Genomic DNA, 24,233 nt, shown 5'->3' with positions numbered 1-24,233 from the left:
AGGGGGATTGTGGGGAACTTGTTATTGTAGTCTGGTTGAAAACAAAGAGAAAGATAGTGTGTTATCTGTATCTGACAGAAGGCAACTGAACAGGATTCAGATCAGGAGAGACACTAAACACAGGTCAGATAGACTCCCTGAGCTAACAGTGTGGAGTATTACGGGGCAGGAAGTTAAGGACTGAAAGGAATTGTGTCACAGGGATCATCTCCCTCATCAAACCCTCCCCCCTCCATCTCCATGCAGGATAAAGAATGCTGTGTACTATTGTGTACTTGTGAAAGAAAAGCCTGTGGTTCTGTATTCATAGAAGTGTGCTGCTAAGAGATCTAATCTATCCTGAATTATGCTACTGAAGAGACTGTAATACTGTGCCTTGTGAAGAAACTACTGTATTGTTACTGGAGCCAGTTGCTCAAGAAGCTCAGACTGTACTGTAATGAAGATTGTTGCTGTAATATCCCTGAATTGCACTGGCCGTGCTTCAGATTAAATTCCACTGTTAAACTGTTGAAAAAGACTCTTGTCAGATGTGTCTGGTCAGCAATTGAATCTATCTGTGCATAGCGCAATCTCCGGTGCCATTTTGTTGAAGACACTGTGTGCAAATTTGTCTTCAACAAAATGGCGCCGGAGATTGCGCCAAGCGCAGGCGCGAACTCTGGTGGCACACTCCTCCTCCAGCCTTGCCGGAGATCGTGGATGCGCTGTAAGGGAGAGGGGAAAAGGTGAGAGGAGTGTTTTTTTGTATGGATGGAAGAACAGCAGAGCAGGCAGGATGGGGGCACAGATATCAGGATGGGGGCACAAATAGCAGGATGGGGGCACAAATACCAGGATGGGGGAGCATGGACCATGATGGTGGTGCAAATACCAGGATGGGGGGAGCATATACCAGGATGGGGAGCATATACCAGGATAGGGGAACATATACCAGGATGGGTGAAGCATATATCAGGATGGGGACCCAGATTGGGGAGAATATACCTGGATGGAGGACCCAGAGGGGAGCATATACCAGGATTGAAGAGCATATACCAGGATGGGGAACCCAGATGAGGCAGCATATACCAGGATGAGGGAGTCGGATAAGGGGACCATATACTAGGACGGGGGGGGAGCATGTACTAGAATGGGGAACCAGGATGGTGGAGCATATACCAGGAGGGCGGCACATATCCCAGGATGGCGGACCCAGATGGGGGAGCATATACCAGGATGGCAGACCCAGATGGGGGAGCATATACAAGGACGGGGGTGGGGGGCATATACCAGGATTGGGGACCTGGATGGGGAGCATATACCAAGATGGGGGACCCAGATGGGGAGCATATACCAGGATGGGGGAGCATATACCAGGATGGTGGCGAGAAGCATATACCAGAATGGGGGACCAGAATGAGGGAGCATATACCAGGATGGGGGACCAGGATGGGGGAGCATAGACCAGGATGGAGGAGTATATATCAAGATGGGGGAGCATATACCAAGAGGGGGGAGCATTGGGGAATAGGATGGGGTACCTGAATGGGGAAGCATATACCAGGATGTGGGAACAGGATGGGGGGAGCATATACCAGGATGGTGGACCAGGATGGGGAGCATATACCAGGATGGAGACCTGGATGGGGGAGCATATACCAGGATGGGGGATCCACATAATGGGATCATATACCAGGATGGGGGGAGCATGTACCAGAAAGGGGGACCAGGATGGCGGAGCATATACCAGGATGGGGGAGCATATACCAAAATGGGGGCTCATATACCAGGTTGGGGAGCATATACCAGGATGGGGAAGCATATACTAGGATGAGAGAGCATATACCAGGATGGGGGACCCAGATGGGGGAGCATATACCAGAATGGGGGGGCATATACCAAAATGGGGGACCAGGATGGGAGAGCATGTACCAGGATGGGGGAGCATATACCTGGATGGGGGAATAGGTTGGGGGAGCATATACCAGGATGGGTGAACAGGATGGGGGGGGGAATATACCAGGATGGTGGACCAGGATGGGGGAGCATATACCTGGATGGGGACTCAGATGGCGGAGCATATACCAGGATGGGGGACCCGCATAATGGGACCATATACCAGGATGGGGGGGAGCATGTGCCAGAATGGGGGACCAGGATGGCGGAGCATATATCAGGATGGGAGACACGGATGGGGGAGCATATACCAGGATGGGATGGAAGCATATACCAAGATGGGGGAACTGGATAAGGGGACCATATACCAGGATGGGGGGGACCATATACCAGGATTGGGGGCCCCGGATGGGGGAGCATATAACAGGATGGGGGAGCATTCGATTTCAGTCATGGGGTTTGGCCAGGCGCCGGTTCAGTCACGGATCACGTGAGGTAATTAACCCCCTCTACTCCTCTTTGATCAGACCTCATCTGGAATACTGTGTCCAGTTCTGGGCACCACACCTTAAAAAAACATGAAGACGCTGGAGTAAGTTCAGAGAAGAGCTTCCAGAATGGAGACCAGTCTACAAAGAATGTCCTATGAGGAACGGTTAAAGAATCTGGGAATGTTTAGCTTGCAAAAGAGAAGACTGAGATAGACTTAATAGCTGTCTACAAATATCTCAAGGGATGTCACAGTGCTAAGAGATCAGCTTTATTCTCATTTGCACATGGAAATACGAGAAGAGATTGAATGAAACTGAATCGGAGAAGATACAGATTAGATATTAGAAAAAAAATGTTGACAGTGAGGGTGATTAACGAGTGGAGCAGGCTGCCACGAGAGGTGGTGAGTTCTCCTTCAATGGAAGTCTTCAAACAGAGGCTGGACAGACAGACTGAGATGGTTTAGTTAATTCTGAATTGAGCAGGGAGTTGGAGCAGATGCCCCTGGAGGTCCCTTCCAACTCTAACATTCTATCTATAATATAAACAAGGATGTGTTCATCTGTCCGAAGCATTTATAGACTGTGACTGTGCAATGCCAGGATGTACCAGGATGGTGGACTCGGAGGGGAGCATATATCAGGATTGGAGTACATATACCAGGATGGGGAAATAGGATGCGGGACTCAAATGGGGGAGCATATACCAGGATGGGGGACCCAGATGGGGGAGCTTGTACCAGGATGAGGGAGCCGGATAAGGGGAGCATATACCAGGATGGGGGGGGAGCATGTACTAGAATGGGGGACCAGGATGGTGTAGCATATACCAGGATGGCATACCCAGATGGGGGAGCATATACCAGGATGGGGGAGCATATTCCAAGATGGGGGAACATATACCAGGATGGTGGAGCATATACCAGGATGGGGGACCCAGATAACGGAGCATATACCAGGATGGGGGACCCGGATGGGGAAGCATATACCACGATGAGGGAGCATATACCAGGTTGAAAGAGCATATTCCAAGATGGGGGAGCATATACCAAGATGGGGGAGCATATACCAAGATGGGGAGCATATACCAAGATGGGGAGAAATACCAGGATGAGGTAATAGGATCGCGGAGCATATACCAGGATGGGGAAGCATATACCAGGATAGGGGAGCATATACCAGGATGGAGGAGCAGATACCAGGATGGGGGACCCAGATGGGGGAGCATATACCAGGATGGGGTGGCATATACCAGAATGGGGGACCAGGATGGCAGAGAATATACCAGGATGGCATACCCAGATGGGGGAGCATATACCAGGATGGGGGAGCATATTCCAAGATGGGGGAACATATACCAGGATGGTGGAGCATATACCAGGATGGGGGAGCCAGATAAGGGAGCATATACCAGAATGGGGGACCCAGATGGGGAAGCATATACCAGGATGAGGGAGCATATACCAGGATGGGGGACCCAGATGGGGGAGCATATACCAGGATGGGGTGGCATATACCAGAATGGGGGAACAGGATGGCAGAGAATATACCAGGATGGAGGAGAATATACCAGGATGGGGGAGCATATACCAGTATGGGGGAATAGGATGGGGTAGCATATACCAGGATGGGGGAGCATATACCAGGATGGGAGAGCATATACCAGGATGGGGGAGCATATACCAGAATGGGGACCCGGATGGGGCAGCATGTACCAGGATGGGGGATGCGGATGGGGGGAGCATATACCAGGACGTAAGGGGATCTGGGAATGTTTAGCTTGCAAAAGAGAAGACTGAAAGGAGACTTAATAGCAGTCTACAAATTTGTCTTCAACAAAATGGCGCCGGAGATCACATTATGCACAGGCGTGAACTCTGGCGGCACACTCCTCCTCTGCCTCACCGGAGATTGTGGACGCGCTGCAAGGGAGAGGGGAAAAGGTTCGTACGAGTGTTTTTTTTGTATGGATGGAAGAACAGCAGAGCAGGCACAATGTGGGCACAAATACCAGGATGGGGGACAAGGATGGGGCACAAATACCAGGATGGGGGCACAAATACCAGGATGGGGGACCAGGATAGGGGCGCAAATACCAGGGTTGGGGAGCATGGACCATGATGGGGGCACAAGTACCAGGATGGGGGCGCAAATACCAGGATGGGGGAGCATATACCAGGATGGAGGAGCATATACCAGGATGGCGGACTCGGAGGGGAGCATATATCAGGATTGGGGAGCATATACCAGAATGGGGGAATAGGATGGGGGACCCAAATGGGGGAGCATATACCAGGATGGGGGACCCAGATGGGGAAGCATATACCAGGATGAGGGAGCCACATAAGGGGACCATATACCAGGATGGGGGTTAGCATGTACTACAATGGGGTCCAGGATGGTGGAGTATATACCAGGATGGTGGAGTATATACCAGGATGGCAGACCCAGAAGGGGGGAGCATATACTAGGATGGGAGGAGCATATACCAGGATGGCAGACCCAGAAGGGGGGAGCATATACTAGGATGGGAGGAGCATATACCAGGATGGGGGAGCCAGATAGAGGAGCATATACCAGGATGGCAGACCCAGAAGGGGGAGCATATACAAGGATGGGAGGAGCATATACCAGGATGGGGGAGCATATACCAAGATGGAGGACCTGGATGGGGGAGCATATACCAGGATGGGGGACCCAGATAGGGGAGCATATACCAGGATGGGGAAGCATATACCAGGATGGGGGAGAGCATATACCAGAATGGGGGCCTGGATGGGGGAGCATATACTAGGAAAGAGGACCAGGATGGGGGAGCATATACCAAGATGAGGGGGCATATACCTGGATGGGGTACCCGGATGGGGGAGCATATACCAGGATGGGGGGCATATACCAGAATGAGGGACCAGGATGGCAGAGCATATACCAGGATGGGGGAGCATATACCAGTATGTAGGACCAGAATGGAGGAGCATATACCAGGATGGGGACCTGGATGGGTGAGAATATCCCAGGATGGGGGACCCAGGATGAGGGAGCAGCATAAGGGGACCATATACAATGATGTGGTTCCTGGTTGGGGGAGCATATACCAGGATAGGGGGGCATATACCAAGATGGGGGACCCAGATGGGGGAGTATATACCATGATGGGGGAGCATATACCAGGTTGGGGGGAGCATATACCAGAATGGGGGAGCATATACCAAGATGGGGGGCATATACCAGGATGGGGGAGCATATACCAGGATGGGGTACCCAGATGGGGGAGCATATACCAGGATGGGGGGGCATATACCAGAATGGGGGACCAGGATGGCAGAGCATATACCAGTATGGGGGAGCATATACCAGTATGGGGGAGCATATACCATTATTGAGGGATCAGGATGGGTGAGCATATACCAGATGGGGGACCCGGATAACGGGACCATATACCAGAATGGTTGGGAGCATGTACCAGAATGGGGGACCAGGATGGCGGAGCATATACCAGGATGGTGGACCCAGATGGGAGGGGAGACTATACCAGGATGGGGGAGCATTCGATTTCAGTCATGAGGTTTGGTCCGGCGCCAGTTCAGTCATTGCTGGGGGCGCACCTATCGTCGCCGTGTACACACTGCTATGTTGACATTGTAGTACATTGCTTAAATAAAATGGTGGCGGAGTCACCGCATGCGCATACCATGCTATCCGGCGCCATTTTATTGAAGACTCTGTATATGCGATTTCACAGACACAGTCTCTTAAAAAAATGGAGCTGGAAATGTACCAATAAAAATGCTCGCCACCCGGGCGTAGGATGGGTTCAATAGCTCGTGATTCTTTAACAGCAGATAGGAAAAGCAAGTCAATTGAAAACTTACTTATTATATGCTGTCTAACTAAAGCAATTAAAAAAACCTGAGAACACCCTTAAATGCAACAAGTAGAGATGAGCGGTGTTCGACTCGAACTGTTCGCCAATCTCAAATTCGAGCTGTTTTGAGCGGTGTTCGAGCCGTTCGGGGAACACGAACGATTTGAAAAAAATCTGGCTGTTCGAGGTTATGTTCGATAACTGTTCGTGCACCAAAATCATAACTGGATTTTTTCACAGTAATGCTGATAATCAATGTTAATACGCAGTTTGAGTGTACAGCGGGGCGGGGGGAGGGACAGGGGATGAATCTCTGCAGAAATAATGAAGATCTCCATTTTTTTTTCTCTTTCCCGCATTTACAGTGGGGAGGTGCAATCTGTCAGCCTATCAGCAGCGCACACACGGAGCGAACTGCTTTTTTTCACACAAGCAAGGGCATGTGTCATTGACTGTGTATGTCACATGTCCTTGCCCTATAAGACCCAGCCATTTTCCCCGTCGCCACCATTTTCTCACTGCTGCAGCTGCATGTTAGACGGCACCGATGTTGCTGTGTGCGCTATACTTTCAGTGTTAATTTCAAGCCAATTTTCTCTGAAATATACAGATAGCTTGGGAGTAGGGAATAGTTGTGATTGCAGTCCTTTTGAGGACTAGGTTACAGCATTTCCTACGACTTTTAGCAGGCAGGTCTGTGCTCTTAAATAGATAGGTTGGGAGTAGGGACTAATTGTAATTGCAGTCCTTTTGAGGACTAATTTACTGCATTTCCTAGGACTTTTTGCCAGGCAGATCTGTGCCAGTGCTCTGCAAGTGTTTTCCACAGCATTTGGCTAAATCTAACTAAGCAAATCCTTTTTGGCCTCTTGCAGTGTGTGTTAGTCAGTGGAGCAGCGTATCTGTGTTGCAAGCTACACCACCTGTGTATAGAATACAATTTTTTTAACTGCACCTAGCCAAGTAAAACCTTTTGGGCATAGCATCATTCTATTAGGCCATCTATACTAAGCTCCACCAGCTTGCAAATTAGTAATAATTTTTATCTGCATCTAGCTCGGAAAATAATTTTGGGCTTGTAGCAGTGTGTGGGACTTATTCTTAGTCCATCTATACTACGCTCCTCCAGCTTGCAAATTACAAATAATTTTTATCTGCATCTAGCTCGGAAAATAATTTTAGGCTTGTAGCAGTGTGTGGGACTTATTCTTAGTCCATCTATACTAAGCTCCACCAGCTTGCAAATTACAAATAATTTTTATCTGCATCAGGCTCAGAAAATAATTTAGGGCTTGTAGCAGTGTGTGGGACTTATTCTTAGTCCATCTATACTAAGCTCCTCCAGCTTGCAAATTACAAATAATTTTTATCTGCATCTAGCTCGGAAAATAATTTTGGGCTTGTAGCAGTGTGTGGGACTTATTCTTAGTCCATCTATACTAAGCTCCTCCAGCTTGCAAATTACAAATAATTTTTATCTGCATCTAGCTCGGAAAATAATTTTGGGCTTGTAGCAGTGTGTGGGACTTATTCTTAGTCCATCTATACTAAGCTCCTCCAAGCTTGCAAATTACAAATAATTTTTATCTGCATCTAGCTCGGAAAATAATTTTGGGCTTGTAGCAGTGTGTGGGACTTATTCTTAGTCCATCTATACTAAGCTCCTCCAGCTTGCAAATTACAAATAATTTTTATCTGCATTTAGCTCGGAAAATAATTTTGGGCCTGTAGCAGTGTGTGGGACTTATTCTTAGTCCATCTATACTAAGCTCCTCCAGCTTGCAAATTACAAATAATTGTTATCTGCATCTAGCTCGGAAAATAATTTTGGGCTTGTAGCCGTGTGTGGGACTTATTCTTAGTCCATCTATACTAAGCTCCACCAGCTTGCAAATTACAAATAATTTTTATCTGTATCTAGCTCGGAAAATAATTTTGGGCTTGTAGCAGTGTGTGGGACTTATTCTTAGTCCATCTATACTAAGCTCCACCAGCTTGCAAATTACAAATAATTTTTATCTGCATCTAGCTCGGAAAATAATTTTGGGCTTGTAGCAGTGTGTGGGACTTATTCTATTAGTTCATCTATACTAAGCTCCACCACCTGTGTATGTAATAAAATTGTTTTACTGCATCTAACCCAGCCAATCCTTTTGGGCTAATACCAAAGTTTGGCCACTCAGCTCTGCTCGGTTCCCATCAATCGTTTTTTGTTCAAACAACTCCAAAGTTGTCAATTAGTTAACCACCAAAATGAGTGGCAAAAGGCCTGCTGCTGGTGGAAAGGGGAATAGGCGTATTGGGAAGGGAAAAAAAGGTTGTGTCTGTGGGGTAGGTGTTAAAGCAACAGTAACATCTGCAGAAGAAAGACCATCTTCCAGCCAAACTAAGATGTCTACTTCTTTTAGCGGACAATGTGATACGATCACTTTCTTACGGCCACGCCAATCGCTACAAATTCCAGATGAGGCACAAAAACAGCAGGTGGTTCAACGGATATCAAGTGCTCCTTTAAGTGGGCTCTCCTCCACCTCAACTTCAACATCACAAATACTCCAGTCCTCAGAGGTGTCACCCCAATCGCACTTGCTTCCTCACAGCTCCCAAGTCTCCAGCTGCCCGTCTGAATATGGGGTAGAACAGATGGTTGAGTCTGCAGAGCTGTTTACTCATACTATAGCCTGGGAATCAGAGGTCGGCTCCAGAGCTTCTGTGAATCCAGACGAGGAAATGATCTGCACTGATGCCCAGAACTTCATGAGTCAGATCCAGGACCAGACGCAGAAGGTTCTGACCATAATGTAGACCCTCATTCCCAAACTGTAACTCCTGTTGGTGGAGACAATGAGGAAGACGATGATGAGACTCAAATACCTGATTGGAGCGACAAGTTTAGTTTTTTGTCAGGGCAGGAAGAGGTTGGCTCTGAGGACGACGGGTGTGAGAACACACAGGGTGATGATGACGAGGTTTCAGATCCCACTTACTGTGAACTCACAGTCAGCCAGTCGATGAGGTCAGCAGAGGAGGTGGAGGAGGATGCTAGTGATGGCGAGGTCAGGTTGCGCCTTCCTGGACAGAGACGTAGTACTGGAAGCACGTCAACAACTGCATCCTCAAACACAACTCTGCCTCTGACCACAAGTCGTGGTGGCTCTTCAGGTCGCATGGGTGCTAAGCCTTGCATAGCCTGGGCATTTTTTCAGATCGATAAAGATGACCCAACTCGTGTTATCTGTAACATTTGTCAGCAAAAGCTAAGTAGAGGCAAAAAAATCCATAGTTTGAGTATTTCATGCATGAACCGTCACATGGATATGAAGCATAAGTTGCAGTGGGAAGCTCACTGTGCTACAATGCGGCCTAGCAGGCCGGGCCAACCACCGTCTGCCCCATCTTGTGCATCCGCGGCCTCTTCATCCTCTGTGACTGGGGGGACAGCAGTCACACCTGTTTTGGGACGCAGACCTGCCACCTCTTTACCCGCAACAGCCAGCGTGATTGGCAGGTCATAATTTTCTTTGGAGGTGGAAACACCAGCTGGTGTTGAGCGCTCTCCGACATCGAGAGCACTACCTTTGGATCAAGGCAACCTAACATGTCCGCCTGCATCTTCCTCACAGACCGGCAGTTTGCCGGGGACACCCTTCTCAACCCCGTCAAAGCACAACAGCAAGCCCTCGGTCCCTCAGATGTGGACAAGTAAAAGACCATTTCCTCCTAGCCATGAGAAAGCTAAGAGGTTGAATTTCACCATCTGCAAGTTCTTGGCTACAGAAATGCTGCCTTTCCGCCTGGTGGACAAAGAGGATTTTCGAGACCTTATGGCCGTCGCAGTGCCCCAGTACCTGATGCCCAGTCGGCACTACTTCTCAAAGAAAGGTGTGCCTGCGCTCCACCAGCATGTCGCACACAACATCACCGCTTCTTTGAGAAACTCTGTGTGTGACAGGGTGCATTTCACCACAGACACTTGGACGAGTAGGCATGGACAGGGGTGTTACATGTCGCTGACTGGGCACTGGGTAACTATGGTGACAGCAGGACAAAGGGCTGCTGTCCAAGTCTTGCCGTCCCCACGAGTTGTGCGTCAATCCTCTTTATCTCGAAGTTCCTCCACTGCTTCTGCCTCCTGAACCTCCTCTTGGTCCTCCACCTGCACCCAAAGCCTGTCTGGTCATGCCACACGCTTTCTAACTGCGCAGAAGGGATCCTGCACACCTCCTTACTATGCTGGCAGCAGGGCTCAACGTCATCAGGCGGTTTTTACTTTGAAATGTCTGGGAAATGTGAGTCACACAGCTGAGGAGTTGTGGTCAGCTCTGGAGAACCAGTTTCATGAATGGTTGTCTCCACTGGACCTGAAACCAGGGAAGGCCGTGTGCGACAATGCTGCAAACCTCGGTGCGGCCCTTCGCCGGGGCAATGTCACACACGTGACTTGCATGGCTCACGTGTTGAACCTGGTTGTCCAGCAATTTTTAGCCCACTATCCCGGACTAGATGGCCTTCTGCAGAGGGCACGGTCGCTGTGTGCTCACTTCCGCCGTTCGCATCCCGTAGATCAGCGACTTACATCTCTACAGAAGTCGTTGGGCCTGCCACTTCACCGGCTAAAATGCGATGTGCCTACCCGGTGGAATTCAACCCTGCACATGTTGCAGCGACTGTGGCAGCACCGTCAAGCCCTGGTGCATTACGTTCTGACGTATAGCCTGGGCCAACGGGATCCAGAGGTGGGGCAAATCACGCTGGAGGAGTGGTCTCAGATCAGGGACCTATGCACCCTTCTGCACAGTTTTGAAATGGCGACGAAAATGTTTAGTGCTGACGATGCCATTATCAGCATGACTATTCCGGTGATTTACATGCTGGAGCACATGTTAAACAGAATTCGGAGTCAGGTGGTGCGACAAGAGGAGGTAGAGGAAGTAGAGGAGGAGGAGTTGTATGCGGAAGGGCTAACATCTGCAAGGTCCAGACGGTCGGCAGCACCAAGGCTTCAGGCATGTGAGGGTGGGGGAGATGGATTTACCAGGGCGCATGGTAGCAGCCAAGCTAGTGAGGAAGGTGCAGGAGCCCAGGAAGAAGTGGAAGACGAACTGATGGAAGACTCATCAGATGAGGGAGACCTTGATCACATTTCTGTTGTGCGAGGTTGGGGGGAGAGGGCAGAGGAAGGAAGCATGATTGTTACCTCGCCACCAACACAACAGGGACTTGGTGTTCCTGAATGCGCAAGACACATGAGTGCCTTCTTGCTGCACTATCTGCAACATGACCCTCGAATTGTCAGAATTCAAAATAATCCTGACTACTGGGTTGCCACACTCTTAGATCCCTGGTACAAAAGTAAATTTGTCTAAATAATTCCTGCCATAGAAAGGGATTCACGCATGCAGGATTATCAGCAGAGACTGTTGCAGAATCTTACATGTGCTTTTCCACAACACACCAGTGGTGCATGTAGTGAATCTCACAGTTCTAACATGCCAACCGTGGGACTGTCGAGTGTTCGGCACTCAAACTGTAACAGAAACACAGTATCTGCTGGTAACAGCAATTTTGCGGAGTCACATCACAGCTTTTTTAGCCCATCCTTTGCAAGGCCACAGGAGACAAGAAGTCTGACAGATAGTCAACACCTAGAGACGATGGTACCGGAGTATCTACAAGTAAACATCGAAGCCATGACTGTGTCACTGGACCCTTGCTCTTTTTGGGCTTCCAATCTGGATAAATGGCCGGAGCTCGCCACTTACGCCTTGGAGATCTTGTCATGCCCCGCAGCCAACGTTCTCTCTGAACGTGTGTTCAGCGCTGCTGGTGGTGTTCTGACAGATAAACGCACGTGGCTGTCCACTGAGAATGTAGACAGACTCACGTTCATAAAGATGAACAAATCATGGATCCGCAAGGACTTTTCTACCCTTGTGTCTTCCTGGGGAGAGTAAAAGCTTGAGGATTTCGTAAAATCACCTCACCAACCGTTTTAAGCTTTCAAATTACTAATAATTTTTAGCTGCATCTTGTCTGGAAAATAATTTTGGGCCTGTAGCAGTGTGCGGTACTCATTCTATTATGCCATCTATACTAAGCTCCACCAGCTTGCAAATTACTAATAATTTTTAGCTGCATCTTGTCTGGAAAATAATTTTGGGCCTGTAGCAGTGTGCGGTACTCATTCTATTATGCCATCTATACTAAGCTCCACCAGCTTGCAAATTACTAATAATTTTTAGCTGCATCTTGACTGGAAAATAATTTTGGGCATAGTAGCAGTGTGTGGTACTCATTCTAACCAACCGTTTTAAGCAACTCTGGGGCAATTGATTCCACTTAAGTGGTGTCTGTGCCACAAAGTTTTGGAAAAAATGGAGACTCTTTTTGGAGTCCCCTTGCTTTGTTTTATGTGACGTTGCCATCGTCAATTAGAGGTGGGTTGGGTTGGGTCCCCCCCCCCTTTAACCGTACGAAAATACATACACTATGGCTTGGGGTAACACACATGGTTTAGTCTGAAGAGCTGTTTACTCAGAAGTCTGCTCCAAAGCTTCAGTGTCTGCTAGTCAGCGTAGTAACCCAGCTGCGAAGCAAGCTGCACCGCCTGTGTATCTAATAATGATTTTTAAATGCATCTAGCCTAGGCAGCCTGTGGGGACCCCTAACCAAACCCAGACGCTCAGCCCCCTAACGCCCCCCTTTCATTGACAATACAATCATGTAACTCTTACAACTGGATGGGTGAGGATCGGTCACAACTTTATTATCTGTTTATACTCATTCCATTAGAAATGCATTTTATTTCTAAAATAATTCAGCTTGTTGCAGCATGCCCTGTGTCTCCAGTCTCCACAATGGCAAGTTGGCCAACAAGTGTAACTCTCCAACATGTCCTTTCTATTTCCAGGCCACGGAGGATCCTGCTTACTCATATGCAGGACTCCGACCCCCATCCATCACTCTTAACGCTTGTTCCACTCCGTCCTGGAGTCCTGACAGGAATGTCCAGTCCAATATCCATTAAGTGAACACCGTCGGGCCGTATGAGGCCTGCTTTATCTCTTTCCAGTTGTCGGTGTCGTATCATTACACAGCCTCTGTCTCTTATAAATTTTGCCATCCGAATATTTATTACCTGCCTAGTCCGTTCGATGGCCGTGATGTCTCACGCACCTTGCCATACCGTTCTCGGCACAATCTCTGACCATACTATAGTTAGTTTTGTGAAAAATTCTCTGAAGCGCTCAGTGTCTAGTTTCATTATTGCCATTAGTTATGCACTCTTGTGATAAGCTATGTCGTTTCCACCGGCCTGTATAACTAAGATGACCGGACCTCTTGCCTCTCTCCCTACCTTGATTACCTCCATTAGTACCTGTGGCCACTGCAGGCCTCTAATACCTCTTCAGTTCAAATATGTGTTATGAAACTCCAATTTCCTCCCGCCTGGGCGGACTTTCACCCTTCTTTCTGCACAATATATATACGAGTTCTTAATCATTGCATAGCAAAAAAACAGCAAGGGAGTGGTATTTATATGTCATGTCCTGCTATGCACCTGTTCAATGCTGAGTTAATCAGAAATTTAAACACACATACCATGTTAAAATCGTATAGCATAGAAACAATGCATATAAATATAAATAATCAAAAAGAAAAAGAAAAGAAGAAAAAAGGAACATATATATAATAATAATAATCTATAAATGATCACTCATAATGATACATCAAATCTTGTCTGATGTTTAAACCCGTTGGTACACGTGTATTTAAAGTATAAATCCACCAACTTTCTCTATTAAGAAGCTTTCTCCTATAATCATCCACCAAATCTCCACCAATCGCCACGGCCCATGGAGGGGCCAACACAGTCAGTGAATCCTTCCTTATTTAGTATAGAGTCTACCAATACTTTGGCGTATTAGCCCAGCTGCGAAGCAAGCTGCACAGCCTGTGTATCTAATGAGAATTTTTAACTGCATCTAGCCTAGGCAGACTGTGGGGACCCCCAACCAAACCCAGACGCTCTGCATCTAACCCAGCCAATCATTTGATAGTATTGCTAGTAGCAGAGTCGCATGGGCTCTAAACCTTGCATAGCCTGTGCATTTTTTCAAATCGCTAAGGATGACCCAACTCGTGTTATCTGTAACATTTGTCACCAAAAGCTAAGTAGAGGCCAAAAAAAATCCATAGTTTGAGCACTTCATGCATGAACCGTCACATGGATATGAAGCATAAGTTGCAGTGCGAAGCTCACTGTGCTACAATGCGGCCTAGCGGGCCGGGACAACCACCATTTGCCCCACCTGTGTCATCCTGGGGAGACTAAAAGCTACTGCATAGTCTTTTCCAAAAATTTGAAGGAATTACCACGGGAATGGTTTGGAAGAGGTATAAGAGTTTAGGTAGGACGTTCATTTTTAGTATACTTATTCTGCCAAACCAGGAAAAATCCTTCACCGTCCAAGAAGTAAGATCTTTATGGAATTGTTCAATAAAGGGCCCAAAATTAAGATAAAATAGATGGGAGAGGTCTCTATGAATACGAATTCCTAAGTATTTGATACCCTGTGAGGGCCAGGCAAAGGTAAAGTTGGACTGGATGGAATCCTGTATGGATTTGGGGAGGGAGACATCGAGGGCCTCAGACTTCGCTGCATTGATTTTAAAATTTGACCATGTAACAAAGTGATCTATTTCAGCCATAACAGCAGGGATAGATATATGTGATTGAGTGATATATACTAGGACATCATCAGCAAATGCAGAGCACTTGTACTCGATGCCTCCCACCTCAATCCACCTAATATTGGGGTTATCGTGAATTAATGAGAGCAGGTGCTCCATCACTAGGATGTATAAGAGAGGGGACAGAGGACATCCCTGCCTTGTCCCATTGGTGATTATGAAAGGTGATGAAAATGTTCCATTTATCTTCAGCCTAGCTGACGGATTGCGATACAGGGCCATGATTTTGGCTATAAAAGGGTCCCCTAGACCCCTACCCCAAGCTTTTTAAGAGAATAATATATGGCGTGCCAGGAGACTCTATGGAATGCTTTCTCAGCATCCAACGAGAGTATCTAATTACAAATTTTTAACTGCATCTAGCCCAGGCAATGCTTTGGGCCTAGTAGCAGTGTCTGCTAGTCAGCAGAGTAGCCACTGCCTGTAGATCTAATTACAAATTTTTAACTGCATCTAGCCCAGGAAATACTTTGGACCTAGTAGCAGTGTCTGCTAGTCAGCGGATTATCCCACCTGTTAAGCAAGCTACACCACCTGTAGTTTGGACACTTAATTTTTTCAAAGGAAATGCTTCGGGCCCCCGGGACACTCAGTGAAGAGCATCGGGGAGGCACCCCAAGGCACAGGGGCTGAGACTGGCGGTAGGACGCCTTGCAGTGGACCGCCAAGCTCGATTCTTATAAAAGCTTTTTAACCCCAGCAGCTTTAGTGGACGCTACTGGAGCTGGAATTCCCGCGGCTGCTGGCATCAGACTTGCCCTCCAATAGATCCTTGTAAAAGGATTTAAAGTGCACTCATTCAAATTACAGAGACAATTTAAATTAAAAAGCATAGACCTGCCTCCACTGCAGGGGGGCTCGCTCGACCCACCAGCGGACAGGCACCAGTATTGGGAGAGGGGGGCTGGCCGTCAGGGTCCACGGCAGCTCTGGCACAAACCCGGCGACACGGAGGTCGCACGGGCAGGAACGGACTGGCCGTGTCAGCTTCGCACTTTTTTGGTTTTAGAAGGGCATGACATGCCTATATCTGTGTCTTCCCTCCTTTTACTCCTCCACTTCTTTTCTTTTCGCATGACTATATGTACTTGTCACGTTTCCGTGTGTTAGTTGTGTCTTCTGAGCAGTTTGTCAGCTTTTGGACACCTTTGAAGGTGTTTTCTATGTGTTTCTATGTGTTTTTGTTTGCCTGCCATTGGTTTTAACGGTGTTCGAAGGTGTTCGACGAACAGTTCGACGAACAGTTTGACGAACATACGGGTGTTCGACGAACCGAACCGAACTCAAACACTACGGGGGTGGCTCAACTCTAACAGCAAACAAACAGACTTGTCTTTTATTATCTGTTAGATTTGTTAGCGCAAACTGCTCCAAGCGTAAATCTCCTGAAGATCTGATGAAAATTATAGAACATGTTCTCACCTTGCTAAGTCTAAATGATTTTTGTTCTGTGTTTTCTTCTGGAAATTTCTTCTTCCAACTTCCTTTAAAGTAAATTGCATTTACCAAGACTAGTTTTGTTAGTGAGTCAATGGAGTCCGGTGGCAAGATGTCTTTTATCCTACCTAATGGCGTAAAGAACATAAAAAATGTAGAAACAACATTAAAAGTAGTTGTAACTTAACCTTAACATAATATTTCCTATGCTTCTCATTTTATTATTATAGACTAGTGTTTGCTATTTGAAGATTTTGAGGAAAAAAAGATTTATATGGAAAATGTATCAATGTGATTTGAATAACCTGATAAATGTGGATGCTGGAAACTGAACCCCACCGATCTGATTTTGATGACCTATCCTATGGATAGTTCAGCCATATTAAAGTTCCAGAAAAAAACTTTAAAAGTACAATATATCTCTAGATATAGAAAGTTTCTTGCATGTCATACACACTTATTATAATACACTTGTGCTTGAATAGTAAGGGTAAGCAGAATTCACTGTCCTGTTCTATTGAATGGGAAAAAATGCAGAAAAAAAACATAAAAAAACAAGCAAAATGTGGCAGAACATCTATTTTTATGCAGCATTTTTACTGCCAAGAGATATATATTATTTTTAAAAAATGTCTTCAACAAATATTTAAGGTGCACACATACCCTAAGATGGAAGAGTACCATGCATCTTTAGCTTTTCATCTGCTTCATCTGCTAGTAAAAGGGTTGTCCAGACTTATGACATTGATGACCTTCATGATAGGTCATCAATATCAGATCAACACCTGGCATCCCACTCAAAAGCTGTTTTCATCTCCTTAAACAAGGGCCGGAAGTAACCGGTGAACTAAGCGCACTGGATAGTTATTGCCAAGAACTGAAGCTCAGCTCCTATTGAAATGAGCTAAGATTGCCATGTCTAAATATACCCTAACTGTACTCACCATCTGTCTGTTCTTCCACCCATGTATTAATTGACTTTCTGCTCATTTCTGCAGCTTTCAAGAAATCCACTGGTTGAATGTTAGCTTGGAAAGATTTTTCAATTAGTTTTGAATATTTCTAGTAAAAAAAGATACATTATTTGGTTTGGTTTAGTTTCGTGATCAGAATTTCTTTTAGCAGCGTAGAGACATCATATACCAAAACAATTTATAGATAGTTAATATTTGCATTCAGATAATCCATTTATTACAGCTTTGCTTACTATGTAATTATCTAATATCTTAGCTTTGATACCTAGAATTTGGACTTACACTACAAAAGTTAACCACATTAAATATTTTTTAGTAGGGGTACAGAATGTTTTTGCTTAATGTAAATTTTTGGGCCTTTTGAGTCTTCTTCCGCCTTGTAGTTTCTGTAAATGTACATTTTCTTGCTTCCTGCTTGCTAAGTTTCCAATTGAGGCTATGTGCGCACAATGCCTATTTGAAGCAGAAATTTCCTATGCGTTTCTGCATCTCCTTGGCAGGAAAAACACATGCAGATTTTACATACGTTTTTTTAAGCTTTTTTTAAGTGTTTTTGTACATCAATTAATGCTTTTTGGAGCTAAATAAAGTTATTTGGTGGGACATTGCTTAAACTTTGGATTACCATCAAAACGAGGGTGAGTATATTGGTTCATTTAAATGATTAAATAATATGTCTGTTGTATTTCAAATAAAGTATTTGTGTGTTTATTTAACTCTTTACTTTACTTTAATTAAGTTTGGTCATGAAAAGGTCTGATTGACACCTTGTCATCACCAAAAAGAGCTAGATGTTAGCTAGTCCCATTCACCCAATCTTCATTGGCATTTCTATTCATGTAATTTATGCGCCTGCTGTTAGCTGCTATTTTTAGCCTCGGAAGGTGCAATTAGACAAACATTTTCCTTGGCCATAATTAACATCTCATAGCTGGTTCGTTAGCAACTACATCCCCCCGATCAGCATTCAGCAGCACTTTGGACACAACGTATTTTTGTTACGTCCAAAACGCGGTGTTCTAATGCCGCACTTTTGTTGTCAGTACATGTGAATCCACTGCATATAATGACACTTCAATCAGTCAAAACCTGCAGCGGAAACTGCCATGTCCGCTACAGAAATTGACATGCTGCTTGTGAGTTTGGGCACGTGGCCACGATCAGGAGCCGCTGCAGGTTCAATGCTACGTGTTTATACAGCGTCAAACCTGCAGCATCCAAATAGTGGATGTGATCTCTACAAATCCCATGTCCACTATGCGTGCATCTGAGGCTGCGAATCACCTGTGGACACTGACATGCAGCACGTCTTTCAGGACCGCAGCATGTCAAATTCTCTTGCGGAGTCGCTAGTCTCCACAACAGAAATTTGACTACTAGAAAGTATTGAATACGGTAAATCTGCATAGTTCAGTGAAAACATGTGGATTTACCTGCGTTCAATAGAATGCAATGTTTTGGACGCAGAGAAAATTAGCGTCCAAAATGCTGCTAAATTTGAATTATGGGCACAGAGCCTAAAATTAAAAAAAAAATGGCGTGGGCTCCTGCGTCATTTTTATAACCAGCAGAGGGAAAGCCGACTGCTGGGGACTGATATTAGTAGCCGCAGAAGGGGCCATTAGCCAACAATGTTCCCTGGCTATTAATATCAGTCCACAGCTGTTTGTTTAGCCTTTACTGGCTGGATTACAGGGGGACCCCAGAAAAAAATTGAGTTGGGGTCCCCCTATAAAATCTAACCAGCAAACGCTAAACTAGACAGCTGTGGGCTGATATTAATAGCCAGAGAAGGGGCCATGGATACTAGCCCCCTCCGCGGCTATTAATAACACCCCTCAGCAGTCCCAGAAATGGCGCATCCATAAGATGCACCAAATCTGGCACTTAGCCTCGCTCTTCCCACAGCCCTGTAGCGGTGGCGAGTGGGGTAATGTGATTGGGGTTCACGTCAGATTTTTTCATTGGCGGCTGACGTGAAGCCCAGGTTAGTAATGGGGGCGTCTATAAGACACCCCCATTACTAACCGCGTAGTAAAATAGTCACCGCCTTTTCAATAAAAACACGACCAGAATAAAGTATTTTAATGAAATAAAACACACTTTTTAAAAAAAAAAAAATTATTGCACTGCTCCCCGAAGCCCTCGATCTCCTTAAAAAAATGTAAAATAACAAACAAGCATATTCCTCATCTGTCCGCCATCAACGACTCAGTCCACATACCGCCAACAAATGTCCCACGACGATCTGGGTCACTTCTACAGCTGTGACTTCAGAAATCACTGATGTCACAGCTGTAGAATACAGCACTGTATACTGACAGGAGTGTAAAATCACCCCTATCAGTATACATGCTGCAGGAGGTCACTGAAGATCAGCTGATCATCCCCGGCGAGGTTCCCACGGTGAGATCACATGCGCATCAACTGATCAGTCACGTGACCGATCAGGTGATCGCTGACATCACCGCAGGTATCAGCTGATCCCTGACGTCACCGCAGGTCCTGGCAGCTCAGTATACTGGGGGGCGTGAGCCCACGCCCCGCAGTATACCGCTGGCTTCCGGGAGCAGCGCATCGCTGCCAGGGACCAGAGGACATCGGGGGCTGCTGGACAGGTGAGAATGAGGATTTTTTAAAAAAATTTTCTTTTTTTTTCTTGTTTTTTTAGTACCGCAGGCACTCGGGCTGGTCAGAGCAGACTACTGCTCCTCCCATCCACGTGGCTCTCGCTGTTATCAGCGGGAGCGGCGGTCTGATGAGAGAAGTAGTAGCCTCCTCTCCAGACCCAGGTACCACCTGTAGCGCATTTCCCGTGCGAATTCACGCCCATTGGCTTTCATTGAAATGCAGCAAATCCACAGGTTACCTGCAGTTTTGCTGCGTTTCAATTCAAGTCAATGGGCGCGAATTTGCGGCGGAAACGCCCAAACAATGGTCCTGCTGCGTTTTTTAACGCAATGCGAATCCAGAGCGGAAATTTCTGCATCATGTGCACAGCACATCCGGATTCGCATTGCTATGCATGGCAGACCTATTAACAAGCGTTTTTGGAGCGAGTAAACCGCCGCGAAAACGCATCATAAATGCTACGTGTGCGCAAAGCCTTCATGTAGGAGCTGTGCTGTGTGTTCAGACCCATCTCATCTTTCACAGCATGTAGTGTACTTTTGTCGCATGAACTGTACCTGTCAAAAGTTTGGACACGCCTGTTCTTGCTATGGATTTTCTTGAAAACCATGAAGGTACATATATGGAAACAAGGAATAAAAAAATACGTGTGGAACAAGCAAGTATTTGTTTTCGATATTAAATTTCTCAAAGTACCCCCTTTTTACTTTGATAACAGTTTTACAACTCATTGGCATCCTCTCAAACAGCTTCATGGGTGAGTCATCTGGAATGGCTTTCCAACAGTATTGAATGAGTTCCCAGAGGTGTTGAGCATTTGTTGATTGCTTTGCCTTTACTTATCCAACTTATCTCAAACCATCTCAATTGGAGTAGCACTCCATCCTTCACCTTATTGGTCGAATAGCCCTTATCTATCTTATAGATGTGTCTTGGGTCATTATCCTTTTGCAACACAAATGATGGTCCCATCATTTCTGTAAACTTGATGGGATCACAGTCGTTCCTGAATGTGGTGGTTGCCCTGCAGCATAAATAGGTCTTAAATTTGGAATACATCACTTACCGTATCAATAGCAAAGTACCATCAGATCTTACCTCCATGCTTCACGCTGCATACCACACTTGTAGAAATTATTTGCTCATCTTTTCTGTATCTCAAAAAGACATGGTGGTTGATACCAAAAGTTTTAAATTTTGACCAATCAGACCACAATATGGATTTCAAAAGACTGACCAGCACCTCCAAACTGAATAAGACAGGTGTAAACAGGTGCAAGCTGTTATGACTATTCAATATAACCAAGAAAATACAGCTGCACTCTAAAATGCTATTGACGCGCCCCCTGGGACATATTCCTTTTTGAGGGGAATACCCGGCACCGGATCAGATGGGGGGTTGTAGTCTCCGAGCGGCTGTGACCCGGCCCCGTGCCCAGGGCGTCAAGCTCAGTGTTATGTGGCAGTCCTACAGATGTTATTAAGAGTTCTTTTGTGTCGACTACGCCACCCGTTGTGATGCGGTCACTGTGGCCGCCGCTGCAGCAGGGTCCGCTGAGGCTGATGGTGGATGCGCAGCTTGGTGGGATAACCCCCAACGGGAGGGGTATAGCCTCAGAGGGGACAGGCGCAGAGGATGGGGGTTGTGGTGGTGCGGTGCAGCCGGCAATGAAGACAGACTCGGGTTATGCAGTTAAGGGTGTTTACTTACTGCAGATGTTGTACTGGTCACTCCAGCTGCTAGTGACCACCCGAGCCGTGCTGCGTCCACCAGGTCCTGGATCCAGCCAACCCCCAAACAAGTCCGGAGCGTGGCCCTGAGCTCTCCCTCTGTCCTTTCTTCAGCCGTCCCCACCAGTGATTCACCTAGGTCCAGCTCCCTCGGGCCTTCTGTTGGGACACCCTTGGCCTTGGGTTCCCTGACCCTTTATGTGGTGTGCCTTCGGGGTGAATGTGGTGGGTGGCCGTGGCAGATGCTGCCCACGGCCTCCGGTCTCTGGCTGGGGATTGTTTTTACCCCCACCAGCTTGGGTTCCGGTACCCTGATGCTGACTCCTCACCCGGTGCTCTAATTTGGGTTCTTGGGTCCCTTCAGTCTTCCCCCTCTGGGTCTTTCTCTGCTCCACTCTCTCTCTCTCCAGGGCTGCTGTTTCCTTCTCTCTCCTCTCCAACTCACTTTCTGCGTCTGAACTTGTCCTCTGCAGCTGACTGACCCTGATCTAAGTTGGTGCCCTCCTTATATATCCCTCTATGTGTGAGCTCAGGTGACCAGCACCCAATGAGCTCCTATCACTACCCAGACTGCTCCCCCTATCTGCCCCTACACTACATGGGATGTACCACCCCCCTCCCACTCCAGCCAGGAACAGGCTCGGTTGTACCTGCACATTTCTAAGTGGGAGTACCGTCGGCCTGCTCCTCTGAAATGGGATGTATGTAGTGCATGCAGTCTATCTGAGCTCAGTTCCACACTCCATCCTTACCCGGGAGTGGAATATCACACCTCTGGGTTGAGGTGCAATACCCCTGTAGCAGCCGAATCCTCAGGGTGCTACATTCCCCCCCGGTAAATCACAGCACGTCCTCGGGCTGTAAGACATAAAACACCAAAACATACAAAATTTTCATATGAACATATAAAACATATAAACATTATATATATATAAAACTTTTTTTTTATATAAACATTCTCGTAGCTCTGGTTCCTCCTCCGGACACTGTGCAACGTGTGTCCGGGAAAAGTGCGACAGTCTCTTAGAAAAACTGGTTTTCTATAAAACCGGTAGGGGGCGCTTTAGGACGCGCAACTATATGCAGGGGAAGTTGGCCGCTCTCAGTCCTCGGCCAGGTAAAGGGAAGGGAATGGCTGCTCACAGTCCTCAGCCTGTGGGATGAAGGGGTTAACGGGTAAACAGTTCACTGGTCCCAACGGGGACTATTTTAGCAGCAACAGTTTCAGTTTCTTTATACCCCGATTGGGTAACTATTTACATCACTTCTCGGCCGCACTCAACGGCGTCTTCCTCCTGCTCTTTCTTTGTGGACAGTTTCAGTTTCAGGCCCGTCCGGGCACGTATGTTGGGCGAACAGATCTTCTCCCAGATGCGGCACTCTGGGTTTTATGGGCGCGGTGGTGGTGGCGCCCGGTTTGCCCAGGCCTTGCGGCCAGGCCTGGGGCACCTGTAAGGTGAAGGGCACCGTTAATACGGCGGCGCCCTGGGCTACCTGGCCTTGCGACCAGGCCGGAGGCTCCGCAGAGGTAGGGGGCGCTGTTGGTGTTGCGGCGCCCGGGAATTCTAGGCCCTGCGACCAGGCTGGTGGTACTTCCTGCTTGGTCACGCTCGGGGTCGAGGCGTGTGACGTCACAGGGGTCGCGGCGGCGGCTTCCGGTTGGGGCCTAGTCTGCGTCGGTGACATGGCGTTTTCGGGCACAGCAGGGGGACTTTCGGGCTCTGCGACGGGGAGCTGGGGCAGGTGGGCGGTTTCACGGCTTGGGGTATAGGCGTCCCCTTTACCTGCCTCCTTGCGTCCGGCTCCCTTCTCGGCGCCGTCTCCGACCTTGGGTCCTCCCGCGCCATCCTCAGAGGCGGTCTGCTTCCTCTTCCAGGGTAGCGTGCTCCGTTGACTGGTCTCTGCTTGCTGGGCCATCTCCCGGCTCCACTCCGCCAGTATCTCACGCTGTACCCGGGCCATCCTCCTTGCGAGGCCCTCCAGGGCAGTTTGTGCACACTCCCGGTCTCGGGGGAGCTGCGCTAGGATCTCCGCTAGACCTAGCGGGGTTGTGGACTCTAGCAGGCTCCTGACCATCGGGTCGGTGCTGCTCTGCTCTTCTTCTGGCAGGCTCCTGGCCAGCGGGCCGGTGCTGCTCTGCCCTCTTTCCTCGGTCTCTAGCAGACTCCTGGCCAGCGGGCCGGTGCTGTTCTGCTTTCTCTCCATCTCCGGGTGAGCTCCTTCGCTACTCCTCGTTAGACCTCTTGCCTCCGGGTGCGCTCGCTCTAGACTGCTCCAAGCGACACCCATCTTTTCTCTTCTCTTTCGTCTCCTCCCACTTCGAGGGCGGTCCCGGGGCAACTCAGTGACTGTCAGCTCCAGGGGCAGTTCTTTCACGCTGACAGACACCTCTAGCATCACAGTCTCTGTTGGTGGGGGCGGTTTCCACTTTTGGCGCCATTTTCTGTCCTGGCCCACGATGGGAGGTGGCCT

General features: G+C 47.6%; 1 protein-coding gene across 1 annotated transcript in view; it reads right to left on the bottom strand.

Annotated features, from left to right (window-relative positions):
- LOC141265510 (serpin B6-like) overlaps window positions 1–24,233 on the bottom strand; it is a 106,133-nt gene that overhangs the window by 50,838 nt on the left and 31,062 nt on the right. The window contains exons 5-6 of the mRNA XM_073678677.1: window positions 17,370–17,487; window positions 16,411–16,553 (exon numbers count right to left, since the gene is read on the bottom strand). Coding sequence (XP_073534778.1) covers window positions 16,411–16,553; window positions 17,370–17,487 — 261 coding nt within the window. The remainder of the gene's footprint in view (window positions 1–16,410; window positions 16,554–17,369; window positions 17,488–24,233) is intronic.

This window comes from Phyllobates terribilis, unplaced genomic scaffold (genome assembly GCF_046119375.1).
Source record: "Phyllobates terribilis strain yellow unplaced genomic scaffold, ASM4611937v1 Scaffold_4__5_contigs__length_816908805, whole genome shotgun sequence".
Classification (NCBI taxonomy): domain Eukaryota; kingdom Metazoa; phylum Chordata; class Amphibia; order Anura; family Dendrobatidae; genus Phyllobates; species Phyllobates terribilis.
This window is presented reverse-complemented; position numbering and strand designations above follow the sequence as displayed.